Source organism: Eleutherodactylus coqui, chromosome 3 (genome assembly GCF_035609145.1).
Source record: "Eleutherodactylus coqui strain aEleCoq1 chromosome 3, aEleCoq1.hap1, whole genome shotgun sequence".
In the NCBI taxonomy this organism is placed as follows: Eukaryota; Metazoa; Chordata; class Amphibia; order Anura; family Eleutherodactylidae; genus Eleutherodactylus; species Eleutherodactylus coqui.
The window spans coordinates 248069454-248086334 of record NC_089839.1 but is presented as its reverse complement, the minus strand read 5'-3'; the positions used below and the strand labels follow the sequence as shown (position 1 = coordinate 248086334).

At 46.0% G+C, this 16881-nt stretch overlaps 1 protein-coding gene across 3 annotated transcripts in view; it reads left to right on the top strand.

Moving 5' to 3' along the window:
* SLC35A3 (solute carrier family 35 member A3) overlaps positions 1–16881 on the top strand; it is a 47430-nt gene that overhangs the window by 3991 nt on the left and 26558 nt on the right. The window contains exon 1 of one of the 3 annotated variants that reach the window (XM_066597237.1): positions 14539–14681. The exons of the other annotated variants lie outside the window; for them this stretch is intronic. Within the exon in view, the coding sequence (XP_066453334.1) occupies positions 14631–14681 (51 nt within the window). The 5' untranslated portion in view covers positions 14539–14630. Of the gene's footprint in view, positions 1–14538; positions 14682–16881 lie in introns of those variants that run through there. 3 annotated transcript variants of the gene reach the window in all.

Below are 16881 nucleotides of genomic sequence, written 5' to 3'. Positions count from 1 at the left end.
TTGTTAGTGGCTTATTGTACCATATAATGTACTGACAAACTGTGAGAAAGAGAAATTCTTAAGTGGAGTCCGATCAGACAAAATCGAAATTCCATAATCTTTTAGAGGGTCTTGTTTCTAAGGTGTAAACAATGACATGGCTGTTATATATTAGGGCGGCCCCTTATTTTTCGACCTTCTAAAAGTTTCGCTCCCTCCTATCTTATTCCTATCAGCAAAAGAACAAGCTGTGCAAAATTTTAGCTCAAGCGGACAAATGCAAGGTGATCCTCATCGACCATGAAGTTTTGAAATTTTCGCCTGGAAATTCATTTTTTCAGATACTTTTTTTTTATTTTGTTTTATTTATAATCACTTGTAAGCACTAGTATTAGCAATGCTAATTAAATTAAAGAAAACTCGCATTAATTTCTAAGTTAAGCCGGCGCTACAATTGATGTAACATACAATTATGTGGTACTAGGTACATTATGTCTTCACCAGAATTACTAGTGGAGAACTGGGTTGGCTGGGCGGAGGTAGAGGGAATGCTCACAGCTTCTGATTGTCATTTAGCTGATGGGTGGCTTACAGCTGTCTACAAATATCTGAAGGGCTGTCACAGTGCAGAGGGATCAGCCCTATTCTCATTTGTATAAGGAAAGACTGGAAGCAATGGGATGAAACAAAGGGAGGAGACACAAATTTAGATAATAGAAAACCCTTTCTGACAGTGAGGGTGATCAATTAGTGGAACAGGTTACCAGGGGAGGTGGTGAGTTCTTCAATGGAAGTGTTCAAACAAAGGCTGGACAAATATCTATCTGGGATGATTTAGTGCACTGAGCGGGGGTCGGACCAGATGACCCTGGAGGTCCCTTCCAACTCTCCCATTCCATGATACATCATGGTGCAGTAAGGGATTAAGGCTCCTTCACTCGGGGCGATTATTGCTGGAAATGAAATTTGCAGCAAATAATCTTCACAATTCACATGAAAGAGATGCTAATTTGAAGTTTCTTCCATGTGTGAAAGCCCCCTCAGGCCGTGTTCACATCTCTGTTGGAGGTTCATGTCAGACCTCTGCCACGTATTCTGTTAATTTGGGGAAAAAATTGCGCAGCACGCAACACTTTTTTTTTTATTGTCGTGTAAAATGTTAGACATTGTAATGGAAATCTGAGAGACCCCACTACAGTCAGTGGGGGTCTGCAGGGCATTATTCGCATCCGGCATATGCCAGATCAGCACCAACATTTATATTTTTTGTTCTGCTCCTATAACACAGTTTAAACAAGGCCTTAATTATAGGCTTGGTTTTTCTAAAAATCTTTCCTCATTAGCTGATTTATAGGGACCATCCTGGCAGCGGCCGCCTGGATCCAGCGGGGTTGGAGCGGAGCACTGCTCACACCCCTGTATAGCGGCTGGCGCTCATAAGTGCACAGCTTTCACAGGAGTATGAGTAGAGCTCCGCTCAGACACCCCCCCCCCCCCCCACGGATCCAGGCGGCCGCTGCCTGCATGGTCCCTTTAACTCGGTTGCTGCACACAACACTGTAGCTGCTCTGTGCCATTTGTGTTAGAGCAGATCCTTCTATTGCCTATTTCCTTGGGCCTCTGGATTGGGCTTACATTGTTTTTCCTCTTTGTGTTTGGAGATGGCGTAAGTAACTTCATAGGGAAAATAACACCCCAGGGGTATGTGGTGGTGTAAGAAGGACCTGCCGCTCTCAGGACAGTTCTTGTAAACCCTTGCAATCCCCTGTGAAAAATCAGGTCTGGAACATCCTTTTATTTATAACCCTACACCATGCCGTCCCTCTCTCATTCCTCCTGGAATTGTCTGAACAAACTAAAATGGTGCGCCTGCTATTATAAGCACTTAGTGGGTATTACTGACCGCATAGGGACCAACCACTAATGGGTACCATCCCCGTTGTCAGTTCATATGCTTCTAGGAAGAATAAGGGCTAATGCCCATGGCCAGATTTCTGCTTCGTTCACGCGGTGTTATGCCGCAGCTATTGGGTTCTATTGAACCTAATAGCTCAATGTTCACGCTGCGGAATTCCATGGCATGCTCTAATTGCGGCAGAAATACGCGCGGCCGGCTTCCATTGTAGTGAATGGAAGCTGGTCATCATGCTATACTTCCGGTGTAGCACAGCGGAAGTATCGCGTGAATACGTGTCCTCGCCCACCGCCGGCCACGTCATCCACACTTCTGGCACGTCGCGCGATGTACTGCACATGCGCGCCAGGCGGGACACTTAGAGCGGATCTGAAGAGGTGAGTATGGGGTCTTTGGGTGTCGCCCTGATGGACTCCGCTGCGATATGCCGCTGGCAGAGTCCATCACGGCCATGGGCATGAGGCCTCCTTAAACAAGCCTATTTTCTGATTAAAGTAATGATAATCTGAAGAACTGTTTCCGTATTTTACCCTCTACCACTAGCGTTTGTGTAATAGCTCCCTATATGTGCCCAATGCCCATACATGCTACAGATGATCCACTTGCAAATCCCAGCTACTTGCCAGGCAGCACCTGGCATGGATATTGTAGACCATTGCAGTCTATGGCCTCATGTCTACGGGCAAAATTGAATTTTGGAATCCACACAGGTCACCCACAGTTCAATATGCCCATAGATTATCATTGGGCATCCGTATAGATGATCATTGGGCATTTAAATACCTGCGGATGTCATTTTCTTCCTGTCGTGCGGCTCGCATGCGTGGAAAAAAAAACCCCTCATGCTCCATTTTTCTGTGGATCCCGCAGGGACTTCTTCCATTGAAGTCAATGGAAGCCGTCCAATCCGCAACATGTCCATGTCTGCGGGCACAGGTGGATTCCGCTGCAGATTTCTGCACATGGAATCTGTGCGTGCCCGCGGACATGAGGCTTAAAGCCTCCCACACAAAGACGTTTTTTTCAGCGCAGTGTGTAACGCTGTTATTGGCTTCCCTTGTTTTCAATGGAGCCTCTTACACCGTTCAGACAGCCGCTCGGTCACGGAACGGAGTCTGTTCTATTTTCGGGCGTTTAGCGCTCCTCATCGATGAGGGGTGCTGAAGGCCGGCGTTGGTAAACAAGACTAAAATGTGGCATGGTGCTGTGATTTAAATCGCGGCGCTTTCAGCAACACCTGTGTGAGAGGCCTCAGGCCTTCCTCACACAGGCATTTTTGTACAGGGTTTAGCGCTGCGCTAAATGCTGTATAACGCTCCCATTCATTCAATGCGGCTTCTCACGCAAGCGTCAAAACAAAGCGTTTGCAACTCTGAGCTTTGACAGCGATGTATGTTCTATTTTTGGCCGTTTTCAGCCCTGTGTCGCCCATTGAAATGAATGGGCAGCGGTTTCAGTGCGTTTTTGGCAGCGTTAAACGCACCCTGATTTTCAGGGGAAGCCTTGAAATATAAGCCCTACCTTGAAAAAAATCAGCTTTAGCTACACTAGATGAAAAAAAAAATCAATACTTACCTAGCAGGCGCCGTGCGATTCCCTCCCGCTGCTCTCCCGGGCAGGCTTCCCTGCACTTGTCGGCGCCAACAAGGCATCTCTTAGTGGTAACGGGGATTAAAATCTCCGCCTCCAGCAAGAGATTGTTCTGATTGGCTGAGCCAGCGCTTGATTCACCAATCAGAGCCAGCGCTCGATGTCAGCATGTGTAAGCTGCCCATGTCATAGGTCACATGTTTTAAACTCAAGGCCTGTGGGCCAAATCCGAACTGCCATGTTATTGTATGTAGCCTGCAAGGAGGTCCAGATGCAGAAGGCCCGGCTCTCCACTACCCCGTGGACGTAGCCAGTGCTTGGCAGAGGGAGCCATGCTGGCATAGGGAGTGGGTGCAAGCTTGGATTGTGAGCTCAGGCGCATCTGAACATCACTGTGTTCAGCAACTCCCAGGGGGCGGCATGGCTGGCAGCCCTACCCAAGTACCCCAGCCACCCTCCAAGGTAGGAGCTCGGTGCTAAAGAGGTGGAGGAGCACCATATAGAGCGCCATAGCCGTGTTAAGGGGTAGTTACATTTTAGGGCTCAAATGCTTCCTTACGTCTCGCTGTCTGTAATAGAATGTGAAGAAATGAGCGATTCTCAGCGATCATCTGCCGGTCTAAACGCTCTACACGAGCGCAAACAACTAGCGGTGACTTTACCAGCCTGTGCGCTCATTTACACGCGTGTTCCCATGTAAGTAGGGCATAAGGCCGGCTTCACACAGATGTGTCTGATGTGGGATTTCGCACTGGAATACGACCCTGTGCCCGGCCAGTGTCCCTGTGTACATGTCGTCTTTTTCTGTACCGTGGCAGCGAGCCGTCAGACATGCGCAATACAGCTTTTCCCCACACCGTTGCTAGGCAATGGCGCGGGTCCTGCGTCATTAATTGTGGAAAGGCCCCAGGTCGGACGTCTGCGCAGAATCCCCTACAAAATAGAGCATGCTGCGATTTTTATTTTTATTTTTTTTCCTCCACGAGCAGAAAATCGCAATTGATGTCCACTCGTGTGCAGGAAAAAACACTTTTCCATAGCGTGCTATGGGTGGTATTTGCTGCGGAACCCGGAGGCAGACGGCCGCCCCTGGATTCCAAATCCACCCATGTGCAGGCGGCCTGGGTAGTTTTATACCCCCTGTGATGGTGGTAAGGACTTTGTTATGTTTCTATAGTGAAGCCGCTCCTTATCAGTTGGCTGTTCTTTGTTTTGTCAAGAGTGAAAAATGGCTTAAAAGCACAGAAATAACAATTACTATAGATATCAAGGAAACAATCGAGTTATCATTCCGATCCCACACCTTCTATTCTAATGAGATTACAGATAAGCCTCCCTTTGTGCAGCCAGTTGTATACTGAGATTACTCTTTTGTAGAGAAGATTTATCTCTGTGATCGGCATCATAGACCTCACCTAGACAGCCCAAATCCTGCCGCCCACTGATGCTGTATGTACATGCAGATTGGGTTTATATCCCTAGTCATATAAAGGCCCATTTAGACACGATGATGATCGCTCAACAGATGTCGCTCAAGCGTCTTTTGAGCGATCATCGTTGTGTCGTTTACAGCGCAATATGATCGCTCAAGATGAGCGATCACCTTGCGCTGCCAGCGGAGGATGCAGAAGACAAGCGGGGTGTCCCACTTGTCTTCTGCATACAGCTGTTCCCTGCTGGGAGTGCCCGGCTGTTATACAGCCGAGCGCTGGGAGCGGAGGATGCAGAAGACAAGCCGCTTGTCCCCGCTTGTCTTCTGCATACAGCTGTTTCTCCGCTCCGAGCGCCCGGCTGTTATACACATAAAGATACATATTTTTTTATATACATGTCTAGCTTATATTTTTTCCCATGAATATTGAGTTAAAAATGCCCCTTTCTGATGCAAGTGCCCCTCCAAGCGGGCATGAACAACATGCTGTAGGCATTAGGTGCCACTACTCCAGGGGCCTATTTGGCTCATCTAAGTGGCATAAAGAGATATGGACGACATCCCACAGCCCAAACACTTAGCTCGTAGTACTGGATTTGTTATATTAAGTTTCTTTACTGCCAGGGCTTAATTAAGTTGACCTGTCAGGTCTACTGCCGTCCCCTGTTTGAGACCACCCCCAGTTGTCGTGGAGAGACCCCAATAAAAAGCAGTTCCTAGAATAACTGCTGATTGTGAGGGGTTCTGGCAAACCCCATCATTGTTGCAGGGTCAAACAGCAAATTACTAGGGCTATGCCTAGGTGGGTCACATCTTCCTGCCATGTAGCTATATGGTCCTCATAGTTGCCCTTTAATGTGCTGCAATGTCCATTTGCAGCGCTGTGATCACACGGACACAACAAGGGAAAGCTTTCTTTCTGCTACGTAATGGGGATATCCCATTGTTGGCCTCTCCTCATGGTACGTTCACACTTTAATTATATTTCAAGGCTTTTCTGAAAAGCTGTATAACATAACTTTTATAATACAGTGCAACCTCTTCTAAAGACCACCTTTTTGAACCACCACTGCCCCCCATCGAGAATAGACATCTTTCGGTGACTTCACATCTGCACTCGGGGTTCTGCTTTACAGCTCCGTTTGGGGGGCAGGAAAGGGGACTGTCCACTGCCAAACGGCTCCGTCTCTGGATGGAACCGAACAGCGCCGGACACACCCCATTGACTATAATGGGCTCCGTCTGCTTTCTGCCCGACTTTTGGACCGAAGAAATAGTGCTGCATACAGGACTTTTTCTTCTGGTATTTTTGCTGGATCTGTGAAGAGTCCTCCGGCCGAAGCCTCCAACACAAATGTGAGGCCGGCCTGTCTTATGTGTGTTGGAACTTCTGCAGTCCATTTGGGTGTTGTACCTGGGTAATACTTTACAGTGATAGGCCGGCTGCACACGGGCAGATTTGCATTGCAGAATCCAGATTAAGCGTCCGCCTCTGGATTCCGCAGCAAATACTGCCTATAGCATGCCATGAAAAAACCCTTTTTCCTCTACGTGAGCAGAAATCAATTGCGATTTTTCTGATCGTGGAAGAAAAATGACAGCATGCTCTCTTTCTGTGCGAATTCTGCACGGACAGCTTCCATTGAAGTCAATGGAAGCTGCCCGACCGGCGCCCCTTCTGCAATGACGTTACAGAAAGGTCGCGAGTTCTGTGTCATCGCCCAGAGGCTTTCGCTCAAGCGTTAAGCTTGTGCTCCCAGCGGGGGATACAGAAGACAAGCAGGGCCGCTTGTCTTTTTGTATCCAGCTGTTCACCGCTGGAAGCGCCCAGCTGTCACACAGCCGAGCGCTCGGAGCGGAAGATGCAGAAGACAAGTGGGGTGTTCCTGCTTGTGTTCTGCATCCAGCTGTTCTCTGCACGGAGCACTTGGCTGTTATACAGCCGAGGGCTCCATGTGGGGTATGGAGAACAGAGCTGGACCGCTTTGTTCTTCATACCCCGCCTGTCATCAGGGAGCAGGATACAGCTGAAACAATAGTATCAGCTGTATCCTGCTGTGAATTCCTGATAAGGCTTCAGCACGCTGAAAGAGAACAATGAACGACGGGAGAACGAAAACTGCACGATGTCAGTGCAGTTACACACAACGATTATTGCTCAGAAGACTGCTTTTGAGCGAATTTTGAGCGATAATCGTTGTCTAAATAGTCCTTAATACGAAGTCCGGAGTAACTACCATAGTCTTTAATGACTTGAGAAGTTGTGGCCAACGACCTTTCAGCATCCCCCGGGTATAATTATACATCGTCCGCTTACAGTGCAATTCTTACCTCATTAGTTCCCCTTTTGGATCTCACAATATCTGAGTTTAGCCTCATTTTCCTTGCAAGAGGTTCGACTGCTATTGCGAATAGCAACGGAAAAAGAGGGCATCCTGTCACGTTCCTCTGTGTAATGTGTCTGTATGTGTACAACTTCCATTTAGAGCTACACAGCCTTAGGCCTCATGTCCACGGGGAAAATAAGAATTAAAATCCGCAGCGTTTTTCCCGCACGCGGATCCGCGCCCCATAGGAATGCATTGACCACCCGCGGGTAGATAAATACCTGCGGATGGTAATTAAAAAATTTCTGGAGCATGAAAAAAAATGGACATGCTCCATTTAGGTGCGGATCACGCGTGCGGGGGCTCATAGAGCACATAGCTCAATTGATCTCCCGCATGAAAAATAAGACAATTACAGTGCATCCGCAGCCTAAATCCGCGTTACAAATCCGCAGCGGATCTGATTTTCCCCGTGGACATGAGGCCTTAGCCTCTGACAGCTCTGGATCAGTATTGTGTCCACTTATTGGGTCTGCGGCACTGCAGTTTGTGAAACAGCCCTTCACATTCTTCAGGTCTGACTTGGAGTTGGAGTTTCACAGGGTAAAATCTTCTATAACACTTTACCTGACTTGGCAGTGGGCATAGTTGGCCGTGGGTAGAGTTGGCCATTAGTGTGGAAATCGTTTTCTGCATCATGCTGCACTAGAGGCATCTCTCCCCACAAGTAGGGAACCTGTTGGTCGTTTTTGAATCCCACAGCTGATTACGGGCACAAGTCTTATTGGGGGCAATTTATTAATGCCAGTATCTCTAACAGTGGTCTTAATGATATTTTCGCAAACGCATGATGCGCCTAATACATGAAGTGGCACACGGCTCTTCTTGGATTAGGCACATTTAGGCACCTCCGTGTGCCTTCACAGAAATGCGCACCGGGACCAACCTAGCATTCATTTTTGGCGTAAATTATAAATACATTTATTGCCAATGTGTGGCCGCGCTCCTTCCTGACAAGACCTGCCCATTTTTTACATAAATGCTGAGGGCGCTGCAAAATGCCTAAGTATAAAAAAAACTAATATATATATATAATTAATATAATGCACAAATCCACACTTGTGCAAAAACCTGCTACTTTTTACACCAAATTGGCATCGTAACTTCATAAACGGTCACACAATCAGAATGAACTGCTTAACGCTAAAGTGCTGCCATGTTTAAGAGAAAAAAAAACATCTTTAACACCCAATGGCAGCGAGTGTTCTGCGTGCTTCTGGGTGGCTTTCCCTATGTGACTTGCTATGATCCACAGTTTTCTCTCTATTTACGAAGAGGCGCCACCTAGTGGACACCTCTCCTTGAGCCCAGTACATAGCACTTGCTGGGACATGGTTCTCTCTAAAACATGGCAGCGCAGAGGCGTGGCTGGGTCACGGCTTCCACTGATGGGGTGCAGATCTAATGGTTGGCATGAACAGCTTTCCAATGGCAGCGCCTCAAAACAGCCCTAAATAAATCCAACACTGCAGCTCCATTTTTCCTCAGTTATGTGCCCTCACTCGGCGTCAGTCACTCATTTGCGACTGGTATAAATCAACCCCTTTGGCTTTCCAAAATCTCTGATGTGAGACCAGATGCCTGTGGATAAGAGAACATGATCCTTGGTGACGTTCCCTTTAACTCCTTAGTGACGAAGCCTGTTTGTGCCTAAGGACCAATGTCCACTTGTGCGCACGGATTCCACTGCTGTATCCGTGTGTGCCCATGGACATGGAGAGACAAAGACATTTTATTACCTCTCCGGATCTAGCGTGAATCTCTACTGTCGTGGACGGATCTTCTTTCTTCAGCACGGTGGATGTTTCCAAACGCACCTGGCGCATGCGCAGTGCTCTTTGGTTTTTTTTAATCTCCTGCTTTCCCACAGATTCGTGGCCCGTCCGTGGATTGGATGGCTTCCAGACGGAATCCACAGAAAAATGGACCATGCTGCAATTTCTTCCCATGCGTGCGATCCGCACGCCAGGGGAGAAGAGAATCACACCCACATGCTTTTTACTGTCCTGCGGACGCTAATGCATCCCTCTGGGCGGCTTGGTTTGTGGATCTCCCGCGTGGGTTCCGCAAATCAAATCCGCCCGTGGACAGGTTTTTTTCTTCATCATCCTATTCCAAGAGCAATAACTTCTTAATTTTTCTGTTGGCGAGGCTATATCAGGGCTTTTTGTTTGCTGGACAAGTTGTATTTTCTAGTGGCATCATATTTGGGTACATATGATGTATTGTATAAGTTTTATAAAAAAAAATTCAAGTGGATTGGGGCAAAAAAAGAAATTCTGCCATTTGTTTTTTGGATTCCATTTTTATGGCCTTCGGTGTGCAAAACATATATTGTAATAGCGTTATTCTCTGGGTCAGCACAATTCTGGCAATACCGAGTTTATCATTTTTTTTTTTTTTTTTTCTGTTTTGCAATTTTTGTACGCAAAAAAACACATTTTTTCTTTTTTAAGATTTGCTTTTGTGTTGCCGCATTCCAAGAGCCGGAACATTTTTATTTTTCTGTCGACGGAGCTCTATAAGGGCTTGTCTTTTGGCTAAGGAACTCTTGTCTTCATTTATTCAATTTTTTTGGAACATCTGACATTTTTATTCCCTTTTTTTCTAGCGACAAGATTAACAAAATCTGCAATTCTGGCATGTTTTTCATTTTTATCGGCGTTCATGGTGCAGTATAAATAATGTTACATTAATTCTGCAGGCAGAACGATTCTGTCAATACCAAATTTATATAGAAGGTAATCATAATTAAACTGTGCCTCCTGCAGGCAAAAATGGTACAACCTCAGCTGTGCTGTGCTCATGCAACAAGGATTGCTTGAAAGTGAATGTAAACAATCTCGCTCTTAAGATGGTGTCTGATAAGTATCAGACAATGGGCTGCAGTGCAAGGAAGTGACTGGAATATACAGGGGAGAGCTCCACAGTGTGACAGGCAATCAGGTATGGGGAACAGGCATGGAAAGTGGCCCTTTAACTACTTAAGTGCCAGGCTGTGTTCTACCTTAAGGACCAGACCCTTTTTAGGGATTATAGCCATGTGGTAGTTTTACTGCCCTATTTTTTTTTTCCCTTTATCTACCAAAATTATTTTTGCTGCGTGTTTTTATTTTTTTTCTGTGACATATGGGGCTATTTTTTAAATATTTTTTTCACTGACTTTTTTTCCGTTCTATTGGGGGTAAAAAGTTATAAACTATATATATTTTTGTAACCTTTTATAGTTACTTCTTGAAAAATTAGAATGTTTACGCTGAAATAAAGTATTAGAATGTGTCCTGCATTTTGTTTGCGATGTTTTGATATATAATACGTACGGTTTCGGATTACAGGGCGCATACGGCAACGGTTTTGGTTGGCGTCTGCTTTGGGTCATTTTCTGTATTCTGTATTTTTGTACTGTATATATATATTTTTTTTACTGCCTATGTCCCACATTACATCATAGAAGACCTCTGGGGGACATTCACGTGTGTTTGTTTGTTTTTTTTTGTTTTTTTTTATTACACACTTTTCCAATGTAGCTGGGGTATCCAAAGGGACAACATCTTAGAAGCCCTAGCTACAGGGAAAACATCCCGCTGTAGTGACAATAGTCACTGGAGGAGCTGATCAGGGTCTGTTAGGACCCTACAGCTCTGCTGTGCCAGGAGATCCCGGCGGGCACGTGACTGCCGGTTTGCACGGTGGAATAAACACTTTCACTTTTTTGTACATAGCACTCATTGAGCACTATGTACCCAGGAAAAGAGGTTAAAAACCGATTCTCCCTTTTCCTCTGGGTCCTCGGCTGTGTCTGACAGCTGAGGACCTGACCTGCTCCTGAGCAGAGGCTTTAATCCCGGGCCGTATTTCTGTGATAAATTTACAGCGCTCGGTCCTTAAGGGGTTAAAGAATCTAAATTTATAGTACACTTTTTTTTTTTTTAAATCCACATTGTGTGAACCCAGTTTTAGGGAAATAGACATTACTGTTTATGGCAACCAAAAGGCTAAATTATATGAAACTGCATAGAGAGTAATTAACAAATATACTACTATTGTAATTATTACCTTCATAAGCAAGAGCGACCCAAAAGCAACTGTGATGCCTCAGGGAAATCCAAGTCAAAGTGACTGCATGGTTTAGCCCGCTGCCTGTTTTATGATGCATGTCCGCTATGTTATAGGTAACCTGTATGCCTCTGAAGGAATCTTAGGGAAAATGGCAAAGTATTTTTGGTTTTGATCCGGTTAAAGAGGATTAAAATAAATCACTGGGCCCAGATGGAATACACCCAAGGGAACTAAGTGATGTGATAGCTAGACTGCTATTACTTATATTTATGGACACTATCGAGACCGGGGTTGTACCATTGGATTGGCGCATTGCAAATGTGGTTCCAATATACAAAAAGAGGTCCAAAAGTGAGCCTGGTAACTACAGGCCGGTAAGTCTCACTTCAGTAACTGGAAAAATATTCGAGGGGTTTCTGAGAGACGCCATGCTAGAATACTTCAAGGGGAACAACGGAACAACTCCTCACCAACATGGGTTCATGAGGGGTCAATCATGTGAGACCAATCTGATCAGTTTCTACGATGAAGTAAACTCTAGGCTGGACCTGGGAGAGTCTATCGATCTTGTATATCTGGACTTCTCTAAAGCATTTGACACCGTGCCGCATAAGTGGCTGATATATAAAATGAGACAGCTCGGATTGGGTGAAAACGTGTGTATCTGGGTAAAGAATTGGCTCAGAGATAGAAAGCAGAGGGTGGTAATAAATGGTTCATACTCTGATTGGGCCACTGTTACTAGTGGGGTGCCACAGGGTTCAGTATTGGGCCCCACTCTGTTCAATATATTTATCAACGACCTGATAGATGGGCGACACAGTAAAATATCAATATTTGCAGATGACACAAAATTATACAATATTATCAATGCAACGGAGGACAACGTGCGGCTACAAACTGACCTGGATAAGATGGGGGCTTGGGCAGAAAAATGGCAAATGAAGTTCAATGTTGAAAAATGTAAGACTATGCACATGGGCAGGAGAAACGGATGTCACCAATATTCAATTAATGGGGTAATGCTAGGGAAAAGTGATATGGAAAAAGACCAAGGTAATAGTGGACTGTAGACTTAACGAGAGCAATCAATGCCAGTCAGCTGCTGCAAAAGCTAATAAAGTCTTGGGGTGCATTAAACGAGGTATAGGGGCGAGGGACGAGAATATTATTCTCCCACTAAGGCATTTGTTAGACCCCACATGGAATACTGCGAACAGTTCTGGTCACCGGTGCTCAGGAAAGATGTAGCAGTGCTTGAGGGGGTTCAAAGAAGGGCAACTAAACTAATAAACGGTGTGGGAGGACTAGAATACCCAGAGAGGCTATCAAAGTTGGGATTATTTACCCTGGAAAAAAGACGGCTAAGGGGCGACCAAATAACTATGTATAAATACATGAGGGGACAATACAAGGATCTCTCCCATGATCTGTTTATACTCAGGACTGTGACAGTAACAAGAGGGCGCCCTCTATGTCTAGAAGAAAGCAGGTTTCATCACCAACACAAAAGGGGGTTCTTTACTGTAAGAGCAGTGAGACTGTGGAACTCTCTGCCTGAGGACGTGGTGATGGCAAAATCCATAGAGGAGTTTAAGAGGGGAATAGATGTCTTTCTGGAGCGCTGTGATATTACAGGATATAGACATTAGGTGACCAGCGGGGTTGTTGATCCGGGTCTTACAGTCGGGTAGGAACTATTAACAATGATCCAGGGATTATTCTGATTGCCATTATGGAGCCGGGAAGGAATTTTCCCCCCAAAAGGTTTCTGCCTCATTGGGTTATTTATATTTATTTATTTATATTTATTTATTTATATATATATATATATATATATATATATATATATAATTTTTTTTTTTTTTTTTTTTGCTTCGTCTGGATCAACAAGGGGGGGGGGGGGGCGGGGGTGGAAACAGCCTGAACTAGATGGACATTGTCTTCATTCCACCTAACATACAATGTTGCTCGTGTAGCTCCATGTAATAAATGGTTTGACTTTTCTCATAAATGGGAAAAGTTTCAAAATAGAATATTTTCAATAGTGACTTATACAGGGTGTAGTCTAAAAGACGGATCCAGGCTTATACCTCCATACTGGTGGCCTATATTGAAATAACACCGTACTGGAATAGCGAGGCATGGATGCGGTGCACGATAGTATGGCGCACAGGCCCTTGGGACCCCGGAACATGGATTTCAATTGTGTATTGTGGCCCCTGTAAGAGAGAGAGAATAAAACCCAATTGCAAAGTTGAAGAGTAGCATGTGAGAAGCAGAAATCCACTTTACGCATCTCTCTAAATCCTGTGGGACCGCTGCTATGACTGAAGATGCGGTGCAGTCCTGACCTGACTCTATCACTGCAGGGGCCGGGTTAGTGAATGGAAGAGCGCCAATTAACTGCAGATGCAATGCAAATTGCAAGTAAAAGCACAACCCAATCGGAAGACATTGCAAATTTCCGGTGTAGCCCTGGGTCCGTCGTCTTGGCTGCACCCTGTATGTGTACTCTGCACCGTTTGGGTTTATTGTATCGCAGCTTGTATTTACTTTTGTAGATGTAATCACAAATGTGGACATTCTGTAAATAAATGCAGTTCGTTATCCTCTGCCATGTGGACACGGTGCCCCGCCTAGCACAGCCTGGAAGCGGGCAGGTCCGTAGGGCGCTGGGATATCTGGTGGCAGGATTAGGGGGATTATCTATTACACCTTGCCGTTCATCAAGCTCTTTCTTTCTAAATTCTGTAACTCTGACAAGGTATCCAGCGCCTGGTAGTTTCTCGCAGTTATCAAGCGCTTAGCCTTTAACCCTTTAACAGGCCAGAGGAGGCAGATTTATCCTGGTGTCCTGTGGACGCTGTGTACAAAGAACGGCTGTTTGCTCTGGTTTCCCCGCTGCCAACTCGTACCTCGCCGGATGAAGCATTCTGCATCCTGGAACAGTGTGTACGTCTGTGCGCAGATCCGCGGATTACTACTCCATCCTCAGGAGACCACAAGGAACCGTCACGTTTTATGTCCCATGCTGAGGTCATCCTTTTACTCACATTGATCCCTCACACGCCGCTCTGGTGACTTGGCAGTCGGGCTTCAGAATCGCTCCTCCTATTACACACTTTTTGGCTAGATGAGCTGAAAGCCTAAAACTCCTCAGTCTGGATGATGGTACATATGTATAAAGCAGCCTGCAGAATAGGAAGAAGCATGGTTGGTATGGAGGCTTTCCTATGAGGGCAGACGTGCGGAGAGACATTTTACCATGGGTAATACGGAGGGAGAGGAAGCGGCGGACCCCGATGTCACTGAAACCGTACGTATAAAGTATCGATCTTGTGGAGGAGGCCAGCGTAATATGTGCCGTATACCACGACTTACTTGGCCGCTGTACAGTGCAGGCTTTAGTGGTTTCCTGCAGTATATACTTTCAGGTCGTTTATGGTAGAAAAGCTCCAATTTAAAACTTTTTTTTAATTTTTTTATGAATGTGTGATTTTATAACTTATTTTGAGAGGCGTAATAAAGGGAAGGTACAGACCTACAGAATGAAGCGGGGGAGGGGGGAATGGTACAAGATTTAAAGGAGATTTGTTTTTGCACTGAGCAAGAAGTTGGCGGCAAATGAGCGATTCTCAGCGATGCCTGCCTAAACGTTATATACAGACACGAACTATCAGTGACGTCCCCCGCTCGTGCAGAACGTTTAGCTGACAGTCATTCTGTGTTAATGGGGCTTTGTTTTGACACCTCCTGAGATGCACAGCAGGAGATGTTAAAAAACATGTAGAAAAAAAAGCCATCACCCATAAACTCTCATACTTAAGGCCGGCTGCACACAACCGCGTTGGCTTGCAGGTGTGGGATTCCACATCGGAATCCGACCCTGTGCCTGCCTGATGACCCCGTGTACCTGGCTTCTTCTTTATCTGTGCTGCATACGGTCCGGACGGCTCGCCATCGAACATGCGCAGTACAGATTTTCCCGCACCGTCACTAAGCGATGACGTGGAATTCGCGACCTGTCCACAGTGTTAATTTCGGACAGCTTCCATAGACTACAATAGAAGCCATCCGTGCGGACGCCGCACAAAAATAGTGCATTCTGCGTTTTTTTTTTTTCTTCTTTCCCCCTCGCAATCAATTTCCGCTCGTGTGCAGGAAAAAGCATTTTTCCATAGCATGTTATGGGCGGTATTTGCTGCGGAACCCAGAGGATGGACGCTCGCCCAGGATTCCGCAATGCGAATATGCCATGTGCAGCCGGCCTAAAAATAAAAGGACTTGCCCAACATTTTTGGGCTGTAACGGATGCCATCACCCATAGGCTCCCATGATAAAATGTATGTCATCTGTCACCCATAGGCTCCCATGTCAAATTCTATGTTTTGGTGTTTTGTTTTTTTTAACTACATTGCTGTAATGGATCCTCTGACACATAGCGGATGTCATCCATAGGCTCCCTTGTTAAAGGGTGTACTTTTTTGTACATGATGGCACATATTGTATCGAATTGCTGTATAAGGACTTTCAGTTGTTGAGCTCTGTGTTTGGAGCTGAACAGCAGAACATCCAGAAGTGCCACATCTGGCATATGCCGGACCCCGATGGTACTGAATGGACCCCTTAACTACAATGGCTTCCGGCATGCAGGCAGAAATCTTCCTGCATTAAATACCACATCATGCTGCATTATTTCATCTGGTGCAATGCTGTTCTACAGCATATGAGGAGACCGGCGTTCTGCTAATGCTGTGTGGCGGGGAGGAGGCACTTACCGCCTTTATTGTGTACCTCCCGCATGTCTGCTGATCCCCCAGTGTTGCCAGGGGGGATCTGTAGCTGTTTGCACGATGTGGGTCCAAGGAGCAAATTCACTGTTGCGGACAGAAACGCTGGATACGGTGGGGTACTACCTTGGAAAACAGATGGGTATTCAGTGAGAGGGGTGACTGTGCACCTCCCACTGATCCACATGTTTTCAGATACGCCCACCTACATTAGTGTTTGGTACCTTAGGAACCTAAGGCCACCTCCTAGTTTTTAGGATCCTAGATCTAGGCCATGGTGTCCCTTGAGGTGGCATGCCATCACATTAGTTGATGCCATTCATAGTTCTGTGTGATTATTTATCTGCTCATGTTTTTAATTAGGCACATAAATTAAAGTTAAAGGAGTTTTCCAGTGAAATACTATTGATGACCGATCATCAGGATAGATCATCAATAGCTGATCGGCCGGGGTCAACTGCTCGGAATCCCGACCAATCAGCTGTGCGGACACATGCTGTCAGTGCCGTAGATGCGCAGAGGACGGTGCAGAGGCCTCCGCAACGATCTCCGTGTAGTGGCCGGAGCTTGTAACTGCCGGCATGACTCATTGAAATCTCAATGGGAGCCGTGCCTGCGGTTACAAGCGCTGGCCACTTAATGGGAGGTCGGCGCTGAGAGTATTGGTGTATCTTGACGCCACCAGCAATAGCTGGTGAAGTCAAGATTGACAGGGGGGGGGGGTGA